Genomic DNA, 20,209 nt, shown 5'->3' on the forward strand with positions numbered 1-20,209 from the left:
TCTTCGGCCGATGGAACGGCTTCTGGGCGTTTGGAGTGGGATATATGCTTTACCCCGGGTGGTTAAAGGCGGGAAGGCGTAGGGCACGCATCAGCCCTCAGACGGATCCAGGGGGAAGTGATGAAAATGGAGTCAAAAGCTCATCTGAGCTCAAAGGATAGCCTCCATGACGAACCAACTCAACGTAGGCTCACCAATCTAATCGTCGGGGCTCCACGGTCGCCCGTGTACATATATATTCTCATAGAAGGGCTATTACAAGCGGACAGATTGGTCTGCACAGGTCACGCGTGTCATGTCACAGTTGAAGAGGGTGGGCATGTGGCCCTCCTATATGGAAGAACGGAGGATGTGGACTGGAGGATAAAGGGATAGGCGGACGGTGAACGTACAGGGATTCGAAGGAAGATGCAGAATATAATGAAATGTTTAGCTTTGAGTTGTGTTTTCTTGACGCGCGAGAGCCTCGTGGTGAACGTCGCGCACAAATGATGCCAAGGGATATAGGGGACCGCCGAAGTCCATGTCATACCTGAGAGGCGGAGGTGAGAAAACACGAGCAGTCTGAAAGAATAAGAAGAAAAAAAGGGAAAATAGAATAAGGGGGGATATGAAAAGGAAAAGGAAGTCGTATGACTGGGCACTCGGGAGACAATGACGATGAGGAGGCGCGGAACATACCAGTAGTTGACGGCAAGGACGAATCCCTCGTCCTCTTCAATACAGAACTGCGATACCTTGTGGTACCACATGGCCGGAAGATAGAGCATGTCGCCCGGTTCAAGGTCTACGCGGATGGGGACGGCCAGATGGGAATATGGTGTGGAGTTGACGTCGGGGTTATCCGGGTCCCAAGTCGCGAACGGCACGTCGTCTTCGCCTTCATCGGGCTCTAGGATCAAGGTGCTGGAGCTCGCCTGGTCCGCGCATTGCCGTCGGTACGTAGCAGCACGCAGGGGCCTCTCGTTGACGCAAGGATGGCACCAGGGCGGCAGAAGAACGAAGCGCTTGCGGCCACGGAGTTGGACGTAGATGTTCTCGTAGTTGTCTTTGTGGAGGGCGGTGACGGAGCGGGAGTTGCCGACCCAGAGGTTCAGGGCATCGGGGCTGGTCTGATCCAGTGCGATGCGTGCAAACGGAATGGAGGTCGGGAGATGGTTGAGGGAGAGGAGGGGCGCGTATTCGTTACGGAGGTTATCATTCTGCGTTTGGGCGTAGAGGACCTCTGCCCCTGATTGTTCCCGCGTGAGGGATAATGAAGAGAGATCTTGCTTGGCCTGGCTAATTATGGTGCCGAGGAAGGACGCGAAGGGGTGGTCCTCCTCGTGAGGTTTGGCGAGTGCGAGAGTGCCGTCGGGAAGAGAAGTAGGCGCGTCCGCATTACTGAACAGAGTGTCAGCGTGTGTATATAGCACTTGGCTGGGGCGTGATCTTGCGCTTGCCCAAAAGGAGTGACTGCGACATTGACGAGTTGGTCTCCGAGGGTCTCGGTGAGAAATTTAGCGTCCCATCTCTGGTAGGCGGTCCAGTTTATCGCGGCTTTGCGGACGACGAAAGGGGTGTTGCGTGCAACGTATCTCGAGAACTCGAGAGGACTGGGTTCCTCGTTAAGCTCATCAATGACATGGCTGTTCAGTTCGTTGTAAGTGGTGATCAGTTTGGAAATCGAGTCGAGGCCCTGCCCGTGTTCACCCATTCTGAGCTGAATTCGAACTATGGTCCAAGAAACGGGTTATGGGTCGTGTTTGGTATAAAAGTGCCAGAGGTGCTAGATGCATTATATCTGTTTCGGTGATTGTGAGTTCATAGGAAGTGGACTGATGAAACGTGTTTGAAGAAGAGAAATATGAGTTTACTGTACACTTGTTTCACCTCGTTCGTTACCTTACGTTGTACCTCAGGTAATTAGATCTCATCCAGGAACCATTGGACAATGTAGTTTTACTAATCAAGGGATGTGCAAGTTAAATATCAGAAATAAATAAAGTGAATCGACTAATCCACTTCGTCCATTGTGTTCAACTTCAAATCAACGACACCTTCTCAGTACGTACCTTAGGTAATCAACTTCGCATCCCTAGGTACTCTGTACGAATCCAGTAGAGTGCTAGGTGTACGTAACTGAGTCATCGCCCCCCCCCCCAATGCTCCGCACGAAGAAGGTCCTTTGCGCCCTGGACCCTCTGGCCCCAGCCCGCAGCGCTCTTCAACCAATCAGAACCCGGCGGCTCGCATTGGAATGGTCTGACTTTCACACCCATCTCACCTGATTCTGACGATAGTGAAATCGGTTCAGGATGGGATTTCATGGAAATATACACGTGTAAGGCAGAATGCCGATCTTAATAGACTCGCACGAAGTCAGGACTTTGTGATCGGATGCCGGCAAGGCTCGGGACGGATGATAAACGTGGTGACTATTTAAAGCTATTTTTAAAAGCTATTTTTAAAGATCTATTTAGTCTATTTAAATAACCGCTCTCACCCACATTGATGATTGAACTCCGCTCTGCCTCGAACAGACACTGGCCTCAGGATTATCCCCGACCCAATTCCAAATCCTGCCAAAGAACCGGTCTTACGTAACGACGTTAAGATGACAACAACTACGTTCATGGACGAGGACGATATGATCATACAGCTCCGGACATTGATGTCACGTGCCGTACGTCATCGGAGTTGTCGTGCTAAGGACCGGGACGTGTTACATCACGTGACGTAGAAGCTGGAGGAACGGACAACACCAGAGCGGGACCACCCCGTGGTAGCGGCACACGCATTCCGACATCCACCGTCTTGGTTTTGAACTTGGAACGAACCTCGATCCCCACGCAACCACATGCCGAGCCCATTCTGTCTTCCCCGACGGTCCCACGTCCTCACGATAGGAGCTTAATAAAGCCCACCCATCGCATAGACACAACATCGCAGTCCCGAAATCGAGCGACTCCTTTTGTTCGGCGGCCTTCGTCGTCTATAGTTTGTCCTCATAGCCGACGGCTTTTCTACTCAGTACTGAACAGACAACAAGCAACAGTTGCCTTCCCTGCCCACCTCATGCTGTTTGCGCATCCCCGCCAGCTACCTACCGTACCTACCGTACCTAAGCGCCCCCCACCTGGGAGTATTCCTTGCTTCGCCAGACTTTGGACCCAACGGCCGCTGCGCTTGAAGGCTTGTTATCCACCACGCCAACACCACCCTTGTAGCTGATTCCACCCAGCACGGAGTACCTAACAACCTGGCAATGACTGCACGACGACAACAAATTAGCGCAACAACCGTCGTATGCGCTCTCAACCGTCTCTGAGATGAGCTTTATGCTCGACCGAAGGCTGCATCTACGTCGACTACCACCCTTACGAGCCACTTACGAGCCACCCCCCGCGAACGTCTGCCCGCACACGTCATTGAGATTCGCCGCAGATGATTTGGTATCTCCTCTATCCTTTTCGAGGGCATGTCCACCCCGGCGTACACCTTGCGTGAAGAAACCTGGCCCTTCCATGTTCTCTGTGGCTGATGCGTTTTTCCTTTCTGGCTGATAGAACTACCGAAGTCCCTGCTCTTGCTCCGAATCATCCTTGTCGTCGGGCCTGCTCTCGGTATGGTGCATACGCTGCCCATCATGTCATCACGTCTTTGCTCGTCTCCTCGGCCGTCGCCGCCATCCTCATCTATCCATTCCCGTTTCTGTACAGTTCCGACTTCATCAATGGAGCATCCAACCTGCCCCATCACGTCTGGACCTTGGCTCAGCCCCTAGACAAGCCCGACGCCGAGCCGGACGTTGTCATGCGCTCCATCTGGGTTCACGGGAATTATATGCGGGCTCTGGATCGCGAAATCCTCCTAGGTGCCCTCCACCTGCAGGACGAGCTGTTGGGCCCGACCGACTACTTCGACCCCAGGAGTCCGAATGCCAAAGTGCTACTTCAGGACCCCAAGGGCGTTGATCTCGCCCCCGAGGTCCGCGACGCCTTTCACGTCGTCAATGGCCTGACCAATCAGTCCTGGTTCTTCCAGTCGCCTTTGCAGTACTGGTCCTGCTCAGCAGACCTCATCAATGCCGACCACCATATCGTGGCCACCGTCAATGAAAGGAAGAACCAACCCACGTCGGTCAATGTTACCCTGAGGCACTCCATCGTCTTCAGTGGGAAACGCTTCGAAGACCGGCGGCTCCTGGCTGCCGATGCCCTCGTCATCACACTCATACACTGCCGCGATTCTCCCGTCGGTCTCCAGTGGGAGAGAAAGGCCGCGGCTCTGGCCACTCAAATGACAGATAAGTGGACCATTTACCCGGCTGACGGCCGAAGCGTGTCAAGCCAGCTATATGAATTTCAGTTCCGTCCCATGTCGGTCCAGGACAAAGTGATCCTCGGCCTCGCATACGTCCTAGCAATCCTCTACTTCCTCGTGAGCATGTCGAAGCTTAGGGCTGTCAAGTCCAAACTGGGGCTTTTCGTTACCGTCTGGGTCCAGATCGTCATGTCCATTCTGTCCAGCTTTACCATCTGTGCCATCTTCAATGTTGACCTTTCCCGGATACCCCAGCCGGCTTACCCACTCGTCGTCTTGTCGATGAGCCTGGAGAATATCTTCAGGCTCATAAACGCCGTCATAGCCACGCCGTCCGAGAACAGCACCAGCAGTCGTATAGGCTACGCCTTTGGCGAGACAGCCCACGTAGCTTTCATCAGCTCGACCCAAAACGTCCTCATCCTCTGGGGGCTAGCCAAAGTCGCCTCTCCAGGCGTGTCGGCTTTCTGCACCTTCGCCGCCATCGGCATCATCTTCGACTTTTTTTACCTGTCGACCTTCTTTCTCTCAGTTCTCGGGGTCGATGTTCGGAGAACCGAGCTCAGCGATGCCTTGGAGAAGGCGTCGTCACCGTCATCATCCCGCTTGGATCGACATCGCAGCGATTCTACCCCCTGCCCCAGCTGGACGGAAGCAATGTTTCAGGGCAAGGTCGCCATGTCCACGCGCATTGCTGGAACCGTCATCATGATAAACTTTGTGCTTGTTGCGCAATGGCATTTCTTCGAGGACGCGTCCGTGTTCCGCGTCATCGGGAGCTTCTTCAACATCCCAGAGAATAGCAGCGCCTTGCAGAAATGGAAGGAGTCGTTACCGGTAGAAATCCACCAGGCTAGGAGCCCCATGTCGTGGCTTCGAATGCAGGATCACGACACGGCGAGGGAAGTCATAAACGTAATCAAGCCGTGGGCTCATAGTTATGTTGCCCAGGTGTACGAACCCATCGTCTTCGTCCTCCGAGGTGCGGACAGAACTCCTGGCAACCAGGAGCGGTATTTGCTGCCGGCTGTGTATGACTTTCTCGATCACCACTTGACGCGATTTTTCGTCACCGTCTTGTTCATCCTGGCAGGGCTTCGGTTGTTGATGAATTATTTGTTGTGGGAAGAGGATGCGGAATCCCAGCCTGCTCCTTATGGTTCCGACGACGAGCCGCTCATGTCGGTCAACTCGTTGACGGGGGGGCATGATCTGGATGTCGTCCTTCTGACTGCTACTGTCAAAGGCCATATTGTGTCCGTTGGTCTCGATCGAACCATTCGACTCTGGAATGTTCGGTCTGGCACCAAGAAGTATACTCTGACCGAAATCGCCAGTCCTCACCATGATCCCTTTCCTATCCTAGCCTGTGCAATTGATGACAATTGTCACTGGCTGGCTCTTCTCTCACCAGGTCGCGTTCAACTTTGGAACCTCTACAGTCAGCAATGGGCCCCATCCATCCCCGTCGATACCAACGGCCAGAAGCCGCAGGCATTCTTCTTCGGCCTCCCTAGTTCCCATCCTGTGCCCCCTCTACTGGTGGTGCGTCGGTCCGGTCTTGCGACACGACTCACAGCTCAAGACCGAGGCTCGACCGACTTTGTCATCTGCAAAAGCCCTCTCGTCTCTGCCGAGCCTCTCGTCACCATAGGTACCGTGGTCTTCTTATCCCCCCCCCCCTTTTTTTGGTGCGTATTACACTAACGTTTCGGTAGCGGAGGACTCTCGCTCACTGGAGCTATCGATTCTCACTGCATCTAGAAAGGGATGTATCCACGTGGCAACGCATCATGGCCATGGTGATTGGACGTCTGAGGCTCTCGGCGATACTCTTGAACACCATGATGCCTCTCAAGTCGTTCCGCTCCCGGATTTGGATTGCTTCTTGATCGCTCGGCAAAGTTCGGTAGATCTAATGGATGGCAAGAGGAACTACCTCATTCACACCTTTCACACACAACCCATCCGGCCACGTACTCTGCGATACTTCCATTCCGCGCGTAGGAAACCGCAATGCAGTTCGGTGGGACTCCGGTGGTTCGGACTTGCCTACGACCACGCCGAGACCGGCGACTGCATCATCCAAACCTATACCCCGACAGTGGAAGGAGATCTTATCTGCTTCCGAGATCCCGCCATCCCACCGAGCCAAACCTGCTGTGACTGGTCAGAAACGGACGTGGCGGAGAGGAAGATCGTCAACCCTGGCACTTGGATGGCGCTCCCTAACGGCTCGGTCGTTGGGGTCAGGCAGAATATCCCGCCGTCTCGGCCGCCAAGCCGAGATTGGTTTTCCGGCCACCCAGGGTTGCGACGCCGGATCTACGAGCCCCACAAGAGCGAATGGAAGCCGAAGTGGCCCGACACGTGGGAAGTCTGGGTTGCTATGCAATCTGGTCGGGGCGAGATCTACGAGACGGCTCCACTCGACGCCGACAACGATAGCGGGAATCATCTTATGGTTTCGGGTCTTGGGCCCATGGTCCAGGCTGGCACGTCTTCTGTCGTCGTTGGGTTCGGCAACATTCTGAAGCTCATCACAGTTGGGCACGAGAGGTTCGAGCTGGGCCGGACCTCGGCGAGGGGAGAGGAGGTCTTGAATCTCGGTAGCCGCAGACGGCGGCCGGGCAATGCGGCCTCAAAGTCGAGAGCGAACTCTCGCCCGTGAGGGATACGGGAGGAGAATTACCGGTTGCGTCAAGGGTCGCACTTTTCTTCTTCCTTTTCTGCCCCTTCCCTTTCTCGCATATGATACGGTTTATACCCATTACCCGTCTCCTTTTTCTTTTCTCGAGGTGATGTCTCTGGTCGGTGTCGGGTTTCAAAGACGAGGGCCACATATTTGGACGAATGATGGATACACGCATGGTTTCGTGTAGTAGATGGTAGAAAATGGGCTTGGCATCTCTCGGGGAGTTTGGCGCCAGTGGAACAAGAGCTGGGACGTACACAACTTTATCCAAACATGATCTGATGAAAATGCACATTTAATGTAATATAAAAAAACCATGCTTCTCTTACGCATCTTTTGGGCGACCCAGCGCCGCCTAGTCATACCGATTTGAATCGCCACGGTTAGTTGCTTCTTGTCAGTCTCTCATGAGGCCGGGAATCACGAAAGTCAATGGCACACTGGGCATACTGCCCACGGTATCCCTTCCAGTTTATTCCTCCTGTCCATTGTCGAAGTAGAGCCCGAGCTGAAAATTCTAGAACTGTGCTGTGTCCCCTTTTTGTTTCTCTCTTTCTTTTCTTTTTGCCTTCCCTTTTTATTTATCCCCCCCTTGCTTATTCCTTCGATATGCAACCACCTTGTCTTTCCATGTCTCTCCCCTCCCCCCTCCCCCCTGTTCCCAGTCTTTAGTCGCCCCGCCGCCGCTTCGCTGGGAACTTATCGGGGAACCACATGATACACTCATCGCATGCCTCTTCGAGGTGGATGGTATGCCAAATCTGACGCTTGGAGCAAGGCTTCTGGATCAGGCTTGCAGGATGGCAGAAACGGGCGAAGGCGAAAGTGAGGTGTTTGCAGACGAAAACGTGAGCGTAGTACTGACACATGGCGACGCCTGTGAGTAGAGCGACAGAGTGATATGAGATATTAGGGGATTTTTTTTGGGTTAGATGGATCCTTTCGATCAGCGGAGATCGGACTGTCTCTATGTAATCGTCGATGTGCTCGTGGCCACTTCCCAGCGTCGTTTTCTTTCTGAGCCGGACAGCCTGCTGCAATGGCTTTTCGTCGCGTAGGCAGGCCCTTCTGGGTCCAGATATCAGACCCCCTGCGCTAGGGCACGGCAATAAATTCGTTCAAGATTTTTGGGGGATTGGGCGAGTGGCAGGGTTGTAAGAACTGTATTCCGCGGAGTGAACAGGCCCCTCGGATTTGTAGAAAAGGCAAGAGAAAGGCAAGAGAAAGGAGCGTTCGATACCAAGGTGGGCTCGGTGTTTGAAGTAGAAGCAAAGGAGTGTTGTTCAAGTCGGTAGACAAGATTGGTCTAGTATCTAGACTACGGAGAAACAAAATGCTGGTGTTTGTAGGGACTCGAATAGGCACCCCGGCAGACAGAGGATTCGGCGACCCCTTCATTATAACACGGAATGCTACCACGAGACTCAACAAGCAGCCCCTCAACGAGGGAGCCAGATGGCCGGCTTTGGGAATACATAGTGTTGGACACATGGGAGATAGGAGACACTGTCGGTTTCTCACATCCTATCAAGAAACAGCACGAAATTGTTTGCAAGCTGTGGGCAGCCATGGTTGTGAGGCTGCGAGCCGGCACAATGGTTGATAGCGAGGCTCAGAAATTGGGGAATGCCGCCTTGCTTGTTGGTACGTGGGAGAAGAACGCTCCAAATAGGATCGAGGTTTCTGCAGAATGCCTTTCGGGCCCTTGTTTGCTCTTCCCGTCTGTGGACAAACGACATCGCGAGAGGAGGCGATTCTAATCAGATCCCCTGTGGCCGAGTGAGGCTGAAGACGACGACGGCAGGCACTTCGACGATGTGGTCTCGCAAATTAGGTCCGACGTGAGGCTACCCGAGAAACCTCCTAAGATAGCCACATACAGAGAGGATATTGGTCAGTCAGTGGCAGGCTACGTCCCTTTTCGTGGACTGGACATCGTTGGACGAGCTTTTCCCTCTGTGACACTCGCCGATAACGATTCCGAGAGAACGTCCCCAACACTTCGGGCTGCAGGGTCTGCGAGGAGACGACGGTTGATGTCGGGGGTGGTGCTGTACAGCCGAGTTTGCTATCTTGGGTTTCAGTGTGTCGGGCAGAAGTATTGCGGTGATTTTGATCAGGTTGAAGGACGGTTGAGGAGAGAAGAAGTGAAGGAGACATCAAGAATGATTGTGAAATCAGCCTACAGGCTTTTGACGTGGAATGCCGTGTAACTCCGGGTGTCTGGCTGCCAGAGACTTTGTTGGTCTCGTCCGGGTTGGGGGACACATGTTCGCGGGTGCCGAGTAATTACCTTGAGTCGCAAAACCGTGTAACATGGCTGTTGTCAGGCAAAGCTGCCCAGTACGAAGCTTCGTGTATCCGTAGGTATGAGGGCGATGTTGCCTCTGGGAAGAAGTTGACCATCATTGGACAAGCGCAGGCGCAGGCCCAACCTGTGGGCAGTGACAGTAGGTGCTCCTGAAACTCGGACTCGAGACCAGCGAAAGGAGGCGAAGCGAAGCGAAGCTAACGCACCAGAAATGCTCGCGTGGGCAGTGGTAGGTAATACGTAGCTACGGATACGCATCCGTACATCGTAACGGCCATCGTAACGGCCGGAGAGAGTGCAACCAATGCCGCACGCCCCACTATCCTCCTTCGAGTTTGTGTTTGTGTGCGCACTACGTTGTAAGTGTCCATCGGTTCATCCGCACGTATGGAGTATTACCTGGTCTCACCGCCACTTCGGACGAGTTGCCCTGGCCCGGTACGTTCCCACTTCGATACCGAGGCGTGCAGCAAGTGAGGTGCTGCGTGAGTGGCCACTCAGATAATCACTCGAACTCTGGCCTACACGATTGGCTCACCTCTGACCATCGGCCGAAGGAGATTGACCCTGGGAGACAAACGACGCGACGTAAACATGATGGATGAAACTTGGCAAGGTGAAGACATAGCGGTCTCCTGGAAGGCGACCAGATGCCGAAGGCAGCCTCCAGAGTGAACCGTCTTAAGAAGTATTAGTGTAGTCGCCAATCGACACCTGGCAGAAAAGATGACGACGATGATGATACACGACCCCACGTTATAGCCAGAGTCGGTCGATCGGAAGGTGGTCAAAGACCCTTCACGGAATCCAGGTATAAAAAAAAATATATATAAAAAGGGAAGCCTTTAGATCTGGAGCCAGGTTAAGGACCTTCTTCGAATTCGCCAACCAACTGAAGGAAGGACGGGATGAGCGAGACGCTGATGGTGAGCGTCACGCTTTTTTCCCTTTGAAAAGTGCGGTGGCTGGGAGTTCGTTGTCGGTGGTCTCCAGAACTGGCCTCCAAGGCTCAGCCAGAATAGCGCGTCATAGTCGCGTTGCCTTCGGGTGGTGACTTGAGGACAGCGTGGAGGTGGAGAACTCCGTACGTACTTCCGGATACAGATGGCACGTAATGCAGGTACCTGCGGAGTATACTCCGTATGTATGGAGTACCTACCAGTAGTAAGAGAAGTACGGTACGGATACCCTTTAATTACTCCATAAGGTACTCCGTTCGCTTGAGTGGCAGACGATATCTTTTCCACTGACTTGTTTCGCATGTGAATCTTGGGGTTTCCCACTATGAACCAAAAAGAGATGATATGGGACCGTTTAACCGTTACAGTCGTTGTAGCAAGAGGGCGCTCTCTATTGTTCGAGGACGTCCCACAATGCAACATCGCGTCGTGTTACAAGAGAGATAAGCGCAACATTCCGTCTTCTACCTTACCTGTGCCCATGTAAGTTAGCATCAGGTGCAGTCGCTGGATAGAATACGAGTGTCCAAATATAAACGTGATTAGAGCTAAAAGAGAAACGTAATAATAGACGATGCCTATGAGTGGTTCAGAGTCGATCCAAAAGATCCAAGGATGAAGTGGGTATCAGGACTTCCATAACTTCCCCCGTTGTATACCTAAGGTACCTTACTGTGGGACACGAGAAAGTATTTCGTCCCTCATTCTAAGGTACATGACTTGTATCCTGTGCGGCCTTCCATCTCACAAACAGGCCTAAACATAGACACATTGGAGTATTTGTATATCCAAAATATCCCTACAGCCTTAGTTTTTATTATAGGTGTAAGACATGTTCGTTAATCATTCGTTTCCTAAGGTAAGGGCGGAAAATGTTCAATCAGAGACCTCATTAGTCCAGATACATCGTTCAAACATGGAGTCCGAGTTACGAGTATAGGTAATGTACAGTACAGTGCTGTGGCTGGTGAGTTGTCATTTCGTACGAAAAGGTACGTATTCCTTAGTGTGGATCTGGTTCGTCCCGGTTGATCCTCAACCTCCGACCTAACGTTTCGACCAATTGAATCGATCTTCGCCGTTCATCAGTGGCTCAATCCCACAAAGCTACCCAGCCACCTAGCCACCCAGCCACCCAGCCAGCTCTTTGGGATCCTTTTCATCTCTTTGACACGCACGCGCCTCCATCGCGCAAACGAAACGGTGGGTGGACAACTCATCGTGCATCTTTCCGGTTTTCAGGTTCTGTTCTCTGGGCCCAACAGCAGCCCTAATACTTTGTGCTCCGTACGGATGTACTCGGCGACACCCTTCGACATCATTGTTGTTTCTATGTTGAGGGCCTTTTCACCGACCTCATCGTACTATTCTCGACCATCAAAGCTCCTCCTCCTGCCGGCAAAGGGTCTCTGCTGTTAGCGGTCTTATATATATGCATTCTCTTTTACCTGGGCCGTTTGCTGTTCCGTGCTTTCGATTAAACGCATCGATTTCTCCTGTCAACAACCTCTGGTTCCGATCGCCTGCAGCGCCTGGGTCCTCGTCTATCCGTCTCTCTCTCTCTCTCTCTCTCTCTCACATTCACGTTCGTTCACCCAGACTTCATCCGCCAGGGTCCCACATTCGTTCATGCACAATATCTCCACGCCCGGTCCTTTTTTTCCCTTTCGACCCAATCCTCGCCTCCCTGCTACGACTGAGCTTGACGCACGCTGCAGCTCCCTCTCCGGTTGCCGCCGCCGCGCCTCCTTTACCATACATGTACTAATTATTACTTACATGCACCTCAGGAGGATCTTGCTTCCAAGCCCTCCCGCACTTTTCTGCTGTGCTCGCTCAGGGCTCCTGGTTCTTGATGCTGCTGCTGGGCCCCTGCCCCCACCGCCATTCATCATTACCTACTCGACCTTCGGTTTTTGAATTGGCTTCCACTTGCTCCTAGCGCCGCCGCCTGAGATGCCTTCATCAATGTCCTAGAAGTCGTAGATGGCCCAGCGCCGTCGTCGTACCTCATATCCTCGTCATCTTGGAGGCCCGGGCCCTGCCGGCTTTTTTCGATTTTATTTTTATTTTTGCCTGCCACCAATTCGAACCCCTAGCCACTTGATCCTTCTTCCTGAGCAACGAAGGTCGCTCCCAGACTCAACTCTAATAATCTCACCGCCTCAGTTATTATCTCTCACGACACTCGCTTTCCTTCGAGGCAAGCAAGGTTTCCGCGCTCATCCCATATCCCAGCGATACCTATCTCGCTCGACCGGACCAATCGTCCTTGGAGGCCATTTTTTCGGTTACTCTTCGATCATTCCGCCTCTCCCAAAACGTCGAAATGCTTTCAGTCCTGCAAAGCTCTCACCCCCTGACGTATCTACCCCTAACCACCATCATCACCTACTCCGGCCCTCGTCATTTCAGTCCTGGGCCGTCCCCCCCTGACCGGTCGCTCGAGAGTGTACTCTTCGTCTAGCATAACCCTTTTTTTTTTGTTTCTTTTTTTTTGTTTTTTGCGGCGGGCGATTTTGCACTCAGTTCAGCCATCCTAATCTTCACTGCGATCGTTCTCGCCGTCCAACATACCAACCGGTTGGGTTGTCACTATTTCCTTTGGACGCTTTCAAGACAATTCAGCCTGTTTTAGAGCGCCAAGTGTATCCCAGTCTATTCCCGGTTCTCGCGACTGGTGTCACTCTGCCGGCTTGATGGCTTCTTCAGAGGTTGATCAGAAGTTCCTCGGCAAACTGGCCAAGAATGTCGAGGCAACCAATCCTTTACTGGCCTCCATGCTCTTTAAGATCCTGGGGCTGTCTATTAGCCTTGCAGAGCAACTTGTCAAGGCCAAAAAGCAACGTCGACCTGATCCTGTCCGCAGCCCTGAGTCTCTCGAGCTCATCTTCCACATCATCTGGCTGTCCCGCGAAGGTCTCGTTATGCTTCAACAATACGTCATACCCATGGTCGGCAACTACCCAGAACTGAAAGTTCTAGCTTACAAGCTGCAAGCTTCGTTCTTCCACATCTTCGTCCTTTTCCACAACGACCCGCCGGTGTCGACAATGGGTATTGCAACGCCTGACTTGGCCGCCGGAATGGCTTCTCCGGGGTTCCCTCCCTTCGCCCCTTCAAGGACAGAGAAGGGCAAGGGCTTGGCGATTGAAGACGGATGGAACTCGTCACAGGGGTCTATACAGCCGACACATCCTCTAGAGGGAGGCCCTGTTGGGGCCCCGCCGGGACTCGCTCCTCCAGGAAGCGCCGTCTATCTTCCTGCCAGGTTTCTGAAGGAGCCGAAAAACTTTCTTCCAGAAGCCCACCAATATTTTAGGGAAGCCGTGGCCCTCGCCGACCAGTACCTCTGGGGCTCCCATTCTCTGCGGCTTTCTGTCAAGACGGAATACGCCGCGTTTATGTACGATTGCCTCCATGACGCCGAGGGGAGCCGCAGGTTAGCCAAGGACACAATCGCCGAGGTTTACGAGGCGACTGAAGGCATGGACGACGATATGTTTACCGACGCCTGCGAGCTTGTTACCGTCCTTGGGAGAATGATGAAACGAGGCCTGGGCTCCAGCAACACGTTGAGGAATAAAGGCCCCATCATCAGCTCTCCTCCGCCAACAGCTCCTCCCGCCGTGGCCGTGCCACCGCCTGGCATGGAGAATCCGATATGATCAAACGGGTCGAGTTTTGGGGGGAGGTTTTTCAGAATCGCTCCGTGCCACTGGGCTCATTCCATCTATGTCGTGGACAATCCACTGATGGATGTACACGACCGTCCTTCGCGTCGGAGTGTTTGAGAACTCTTGACTGCTCCTGCCATGTCAACCACTCGGGAGGATCGCACTACCGCCACGCCGCCACCGATACCGACTCAAGGCCGGCTCCGGCGCGTCCCGACTTTATTTACAATGTATATCACGTTCTTGACCAGTGAATGAAAACACAAACGAAGCCCGCCCAAGCCAGGCAAGGCAGTCGGACTACTTCGATAATACAGCAACATCACATACTTGATTCCTAACAGCGCCTCATTTTGGAGAGAGGCCGGGATGGAGCATCTGCAGGGGCGCCTTGGAGTGGGTTGACCCAAAAGCATAGCGTGTTAAAGGGTTTTTCTTTGCCAGTCCCTGATTTGCACTTCTATTGTATACCTTATGGACAAAATGTGGGCATGGTTCACCCACGTTCTTCTTTACTGCAAAATTGGCCCGTCTACCTATCAACTCATTCGGCGCCCTGCACATTTGGTTGTCAGAAGATATGCTTCTTTTTTTTTGGCTTTTAGTTTTTACTTTGTAATTTTTGTACAGATACCTTTTTGTTTGGCATCGCCCTGTATTCAAAGCACGTTAATTTTTGGCGGACCAGCTTCATTATTACCTTGGGATATACGCCAATGCAACCCAGCTTCCCAACTTTGTATCAAATATTGTATGTATTATGTATTAAGGTAGGTTTTCTTTGCTGCGTACATGCACTAATACTTCCTTCCCACTTGCTTTTAGCCGCAGATTATAAAATGGGGGAGGAAGATAAAAGGCGCCCCGGTTGCCTGACATGTTGACCCTGGACCATCATCTCCCCATTTCCCAAAGTACAATCGATTCCCAAGAGGATCCCTCCCTCCTAGCAGGGCCGTTATCCTGTTCTCACCCAAGACCCTCCCAGAACTGACAGGCATAGTAGTTTCGTGTCTCCAAAACCAGAGCCGTCTCCTCCTAAAATCGGCAAATAGCCCAACTCTGCAAATCCCCGTCGGGCAAAAGGCTGTCCCCATAGGAGAATGCAACTCAAGGGAGACAGGAGGGTGGAAGATGTCGAGAAGAAGGCTGAGTGATAGGAGCACGAAATCCCGCAAGATTCACATCACGACCACTGAATCTCTGCAAGCCGGGGGGGGGGGTTATCCGTAATATCACCGGGAGAGAAAAAGAGAGAAAAAGCAAAGAAAGAAAGACAAAGAAACAAGATGTTGACAGAGAGAGTCAAGTGAAGGGCATACAGGTCCCAGAGGATTCTTCTCACTCGTCGCCTTCATCAGCCCGCAGGGCATCAGCAGGGATGTCGCTTGCGGTGCTAGGGTCAAGCAACTCATCGCCATCAGCAACACTTTGGTTCCATTTGGCGACGCGGGCCTGGAACCGAGCGATGCGGGGGAGCATGTGTTCCTCTTCAGTCGGCGTGCGACCCTGGAGCCTGGCCTGGATGAGGTGGAGGGGGACCATGCGGCCGGTAGCGTTGAGAAAGTTGGCCTGCATCTCCAGGTAGCGGTTGGCAAGGGCGCGGTCGTGCAGGGAGAACAGGATGGACCGGTCACGCTTGGAGAAACCCATTCCAGTCCAGGAGTCGTCGCCGGTTTTGCGGTACAAGGAGGCCCAGAGGTGGCGTTGTGCGAAGCGTTGATGGCGACGGCGCTCGCGTTCCCAGGCGACGGGGTCCATCGGGCCATACGGGTCGTAGTCGTCTGCGTCGTATCCGTCTTCGTCGTCGCTGGAAGATGAAGAGGAATAGGAGAAGGACGCGGGGGAGAAGTCATATTCCTCTTCATCGTCACTTTCTTCGTCCTCCTCTTCGCTGTCTTCATCTTCATCGTCCTCTTCATCATCTCCGTATCCCTCGGATTCGGACTCATCTGTGTCTGCGTATTCGCTTCGCGCCTTGAGCTCGTCATATAGCTTTTTGAGCTCGTCATATCGCTTTTTGATTTCGTTCAATCCCCTTCCGCCTTTGATAATATCTTCAATCTCGGCCCAGGACCTCTTGTCTCCCCTCATTATGATAATTAGGCCATCTTGGCCATCAGTCCAGCCATTATCAGTAGGCGGGATTGAAGAATGGCCCTTGCAAACGGTGGAGGTGCCTGCTTTGTAGATATACAAGGCTTTGATACCCTCACTGTCTGCCTGTGCATGCGTCTTACGAACGGCAGTCACTGTCTGCTGCTTGTAACCATTCTCATTCTTCTTGTCCGTCACTTGTTTACTCCCCACGCCATCCTGGACGGTGTTCTTGGCTAGGGCCAAAGGATTCAGACCCATAATGGTGTTGGTAAGTGACACCCAGTAGCCAGGCTGCACCTCTGAGGCATTTGCTTGATTCTTTGGGCCTCCAGCTGGGGCTTTCTTGTCTTTGGATTCACGCATTGATGCAGACCTAAGATCGAGGTTAGCTATGCGAAGCAGCTAGTATGAGTTCATAATCGGTTTTCAGTCAATGCCAGATGCTAGAGACAAGAGAATAGGCGGAAAGCCAAAGTCAAAGCAATAAGTAAGATGCACTTACGTCTCTTAGGTTTACTTTGCCAGGCAAAGAAGGAGAAAGGGAATATGAGAAAAAGCGCGCGAGAGAAGGCAGTGTCTTCGGTTGATGTCAACTGCCGGAGTTTGTTGTCAAATTGGCTGATGATTGTGATATCTCATAAGCCAAGCAAGGTATGACAGAAAGAGTTATGAGGTGTAAGAAACGTAAACTCGGCTGAAAGCACCGTGTTAACGCTCACGATAAAAGCTAGGCAAAGGAGAGGTTTGATATCCTTAATAGCTGCAGTGTAATGTGCTGTGTCCTTGGAAGGCAGCAGAGTCGTACACACAGCTCTAGTGGAGTTTGGTTTGGTTTGGCAGGAGGGTCGGCAAATTTTTCTTACAGAAGAACAGGCAATAAGACGTCCACAGTCCTTAAAGCGAGCTACTACTGTTGTGTTAGAAAAGAATGGGTATATGGAGGGCAAGCACCATATGATCGTATTCGCTGGTATTAGGCAGGCAGGTACGCGAAAACCCCTGTAGAGAACGTGACTAGAACGCGTGTTAGTGTTATGGTTAAGTCGCGCTTTGAAATCCATTCAAAGTGGTTAATTATTGCACTTGAAGACAAAGAGTAAGAGCGTATAAGCTCTACAGGAAGGTGTCACTGGCAGAGAGAGGTGACTGGGAATCCAACACAAATTTGAAGATGGTAGTAATACTCCCTCCAAGAGTGGCATAATATGTATATAATCTGATGAACAAGATGAACAGCTTAACGCAGTGCCATATTATAAGCAACCTTATAAGGGCACAACTATCGGAGCTCGGAGTCTGGTGGCAGTGGAGGCAACTGTTGAAAATCTGCCCCGAGGACAGAGCACATACAATATGTGATAATATGACTATCGTTCTGTTACTGGGATGATAACTTGCAACTTGAGAAACGTAAAAAGAACCAATACACTTTGAGTACTCCATGAGAAGATGAGGACGATCAGTGGTCGTGATACCACTGATGAATCACATTCTTCGCTCGCGACAAGGGGAAGATCCGAGGGAGCAGGCTGGTGTAAATGTCTGCGACTGAGCAAACCCAACATGCTATAGACCTACTCAATACTACCTTGTTCTAAACAACATAGTATATGAAGAAAAGCGAGCACATATTCAGTGGTATCGAACCAAGGACGGAGGAGGAGGAGTATACTGGCGAAGTCTTGCCACCCCTACCTTCAAATGGTAGGCCATGACCTGATCGTAGACGATGATGACTCAAGGGCAGGATAAAACGAAGGAGAAATTGAGAGATTAAAATGACAGGTTTCCGTTCATCTTCCTCGGCATACATGAGACATATCTATCTACCTCGACGAACTTGAAATCTCGTAGGTTCTGAGGCTCATGAGCACCAAGGGGTAAAGGGGTAAAAGGGGGAAGGGGAGATGTCGTTCGGATAAGGACAGAACCAATCATCAACCACGGAAACCCGCTGACTCATCATGCAAAATATTTTTCTCTTTTTCTTATTCAGGGCGTATTTTGATCCTACGAGTGAGTTGATCCGAGTCCAGTGATCATTAAAAAGGGGAAGAGAATAGAAACGAGAAAAAGAAAAGAGAAAGAGAAAGAGAAACCATTGAAAAAAAAAGGACAAAGAAAACGCATACCTCCGAGAAAACAAGTTCAACTCTCCAAGAGAAATCATCATGAAGGCCTCGAGCAACCCCGTGTCTCTTCCTCCTCTCCCACCGAACTACGCCAAAGCGCTCGAGCTCATAGACGATGCGCACAAGGAAGACCCGAAGCAAACGACAACTGCACCACTGATGCCATACGAGCTTCACTACGCCCAGAAAATGACGCGATGGCTGGCGGCCCGGTGCCCGGACGCCGCGCCGGTCCTCCAGCTGGCCTGCCGAGCGCAGCACTTCCGCCGCTGGGAGATCCCGCGTTCCAGCTACCCCATGACCCGGGCCGGCTACCTCACCTGGCGCGCCAAGCTTAAGGCCCAATGCGCGGAGCAGGTAGCCACACTGCTGGCGTCGTCGCCGGCCATCCAGCCCCCGCTGCCCGAGGAGGACGTCGCGCGGGTGGCGGCGCTGATGCGCAAGGAAGGGCTGGGGAAAGGAGGCGGCACCGGGGCGGATGCGGAGACGCAGGTGCTCGAGGACGTGGCGTGCCTTGTGTTCCTGGATGACCAATTTGAGGACTTCAAGACGCGTGAGGGGATCGACGAGGACAAGATCGTCGGGATCCTGCGCAAGACGTGGGGGAAGATGAGCGACCGGGGACGGCAGCTTGCGTTGGGGATGGACCTGAGCGACAGGGCGCGGGCCTTAGTCTTGAAAGCGCTCGAGGAGGAATGAATGAAATACATGGGATACCACGACTTTTTTTCCCCTAGAAGCCGGATACCATGGTACGAACATGAAGGATGGCATCGATCCCATGGTTTCCTTGTTTTCTTGTCTCTCTCTGCCTCTCCTCATGAGATCAACAACAATAGGAGAATTTCCGGGACCGCCCTGATGCCCTGATCACCTCCACAGCCGCCACCATCTGTCGTCAGTCATCTACAGCTCAACCCCTCGTCTCCTATTTCCCCCCTTCTCCTGGCCTCCCCTCGGTACAAATTGCACCGAAACCCATCATCTGGTCTCTCGTCCACGGACTGACTACCTTCCGATCACCTTCTTCTCGCTTCCCCCCCCCGAGCCCACTGGCCATCGTGTCTGTCTATTACGAGCTTAAAGAATGAGCTGGGAACCTCCCGGGCCCCGCTGTCGAGAGTCATCTCTCGTCGTTTGTTTGCAGCAGCTCATGCGATTCACTCCCGGTTTATCCTGAGTTTGTAGAGGAAATGCCCTTTCTGTTCTGCACAGTGTAAGGGGTTTTTGGTAGACCCCAGCTGGGCGGAGAACTGCGGTCGAGGTTTTTTGCTTCTTTTTGATAATACTTCTCCTGCGTTTATTGCCCTTTCCCCTTCCCTTTCCTTCTTATTTCTTTCGATATCCCCTAAAAATACAGCTTTCAACCACATTTCCCCTGGAGTTCTCCCGAAAGCCCGAAGACGGCGGCCTGGAATAATAACGGTTCACAAATAATGCCAACAAAACATATCAGATATACTTCCAATCACCCGAGACAGCGACATCACAGTGTTGCCATCCAAATCCAACCGAATGATGCGAGTGTCTGTCACTGACTAGACTCTTGAATGCAGTTGAAGAAGACCGGAACTATTATTTCTCGACAGCTTCCCAGACACGACAGCTGGTTTACGCAATTTGCTCTTGTTTTCACAGCACAGGAGTCCAAGACCTTTGTCAGGAACACCGGCATCCCGACGGATCCCGCGCCTCAGTCTTGCATTGGAGCATTGCCCGTATTTTGATGTTATATCGTGCCATACTAGCCACCAGCTATCTAGCTATCCATACTTCACCGGCTCTCTAGGTTAGATGATCAGTCGCCCCTTCGAACGAATCATCCTCTATAAGACACCTACGGCGACGTAAGCTTTTAAGATGAAAGATTAAATCCAAGTCAGACTGCCACCCATTCCCCGGCTAACCCGTCACAGACCCAAGTTCTACAAGAAACTCCCTCAACAACAACAAGGAACCAAGGGACAGCTGCTGGAAACCCCAACGCCTCGCCAGTAAACACGCGATGCTATAAAAAAAAAAAAAAGAAC

At 52.2% G+C, this 20,209-nt stretch overlaps 6 protein-coding genes across 6 annotated transcripts; 3 read left to right on the plus strand and 3 right to left on the minus strand.

Annotated features, from left to right (window-relative positions):
• Positions 1-41: 41 nt before the first annotated feature.
• Positions 42-1,819, minus strand: SODALDRAFT_327317 (phospholipase A2). Its single transcript, XM_028610402.1, has 3 exons — positions 1,443-1,819; positions 682-1,383; positions 42-532 (listed from the first exon to the last, which is right to left on the minus strand). Exons 1-3 carry the CDS (start codon positions 1,694-1,696, stop codon positions 430-432), a joined length of 1,059 nt encoding a protein of 352 aa, XP_028470955.1. The 5' UTR covers positions 1,697-1,819; the 3' UTR covers positions 42-429.
• A 1,651-nt stretch (positions 1,820-3,470) lies between these two features.
• SODALDRAFT_32012 (hypothetical protein) lies at positions 3,471-7,204 on the plus strand. Its single transcript, XM_028609502.1, has 2 exons — positions 3,471-5,959; positions 6,024-7,204. The coding sequence occupies exons 1-2, from the start codon at positions 3,523-3,525 to the stop codon at positions 6,974-6,976; spliced, it is 3,390 nt and encodes a 1,129-aa protein (XP_028470956.1). The 5' UTR covers positions 3,471-3,522; the 3' UTR covers positions 6,977-7,204.
• A 44-nt stretch (positions 7,205-7,248) lies between these two features.
• On the minus strand, positions 7,249-10,693 carry SODALDRAFT_375364 (hypothetical protein; the record flags this gene model as incomplete). The annotated part of the gene is made up of 11 exons (XM_028614746.1): positions 7,249-8,068; positions 8,522-8,722; positions 8,991-9,182; positions 9,294-9,508; positions 9,576-9,638; positions 9,721-9,760; positions 9,850-9,918; positions 10,026-10,107; positions 10,182-10,276; positions 10,563-10,593; positions 10,684-10,693. The coding sequence occupies 11 exons, from the start codon at positions 10,691-10,693 to the stop codon at positions 7,669-7,671; spliced, it is 1,398 nt and encodes a 465-aa protein (XP_028470957.1). The 3' UTR covers positions 7,249-7,668.
• A 2,276-nt stretch (positions 10,694-12,969) lies between these two features.
• Positions 12,970-13,938, plus strand: SODALDRAFT_266782 (14-3-3 protein; the record flags this gene model as incomplete). The annotated part of the gene is made up of 1 exon (XM_028607508.1): positions 12,970-13,938. One exon carries the CDS (start codon positions 12,970-12,972, stop codon positions 13,936-13,938), a length of 969 nt encoding a protein of 322 aa, XP_028470958.1.
• Positions 13,939-15,288: 1,350 nt separating this feature from the next.
• Positions 15,289-16,410, minus strand: SODALDRAFT_347949 (hypothetical protein; the record flags this gene model as incomplete). Its single annotated transcript, XM_028613333.1, has 1 exon — positions 15,289-16,410. The coding sequence occupies one exon, from the start codon at positions 16,408-16,410 to the stop codon at positions 15,289-15,291; it is 1,122 nt and encodes a 373-aa protein (XP_028470959.1).
• A 1,664-nt stretch (positions 16,411-18,074) lies between these two features.
• Positions 18,075-19,224, plus strand: SODALDRAFT_327322 (hypothetical protein). The gene has a single exon (XM_028610403.1). It carries the CDS (start codon positions 18,219-18,221, stop codon positions 18,876-18,878), a length of 660 nt encoding a protein of 219 aa, XP_028470960.1. The 5' UTR covers positions 18,075-18,218; the 3' UTR covers positions 18,879-19,224.
• Positions 19,225-20,209: the final 985 nt, after the last annotated feature.

Source organism: Sodiomyces alkalinus (genome assembly GCF_003711515.1).
Source record: "Sodiomyces alkalinus F11 unplaced genomic scaffold SODALscaffold_1, whole genome shotgun sequence".
Taxonomy (NCBI): Eukaryota; Fungi; Ascomycota; class Sordariomycetes; order Glomerellales; family Plectosphaerellaceae; genus Sodiomyces; species Sodiomyces alkalinus.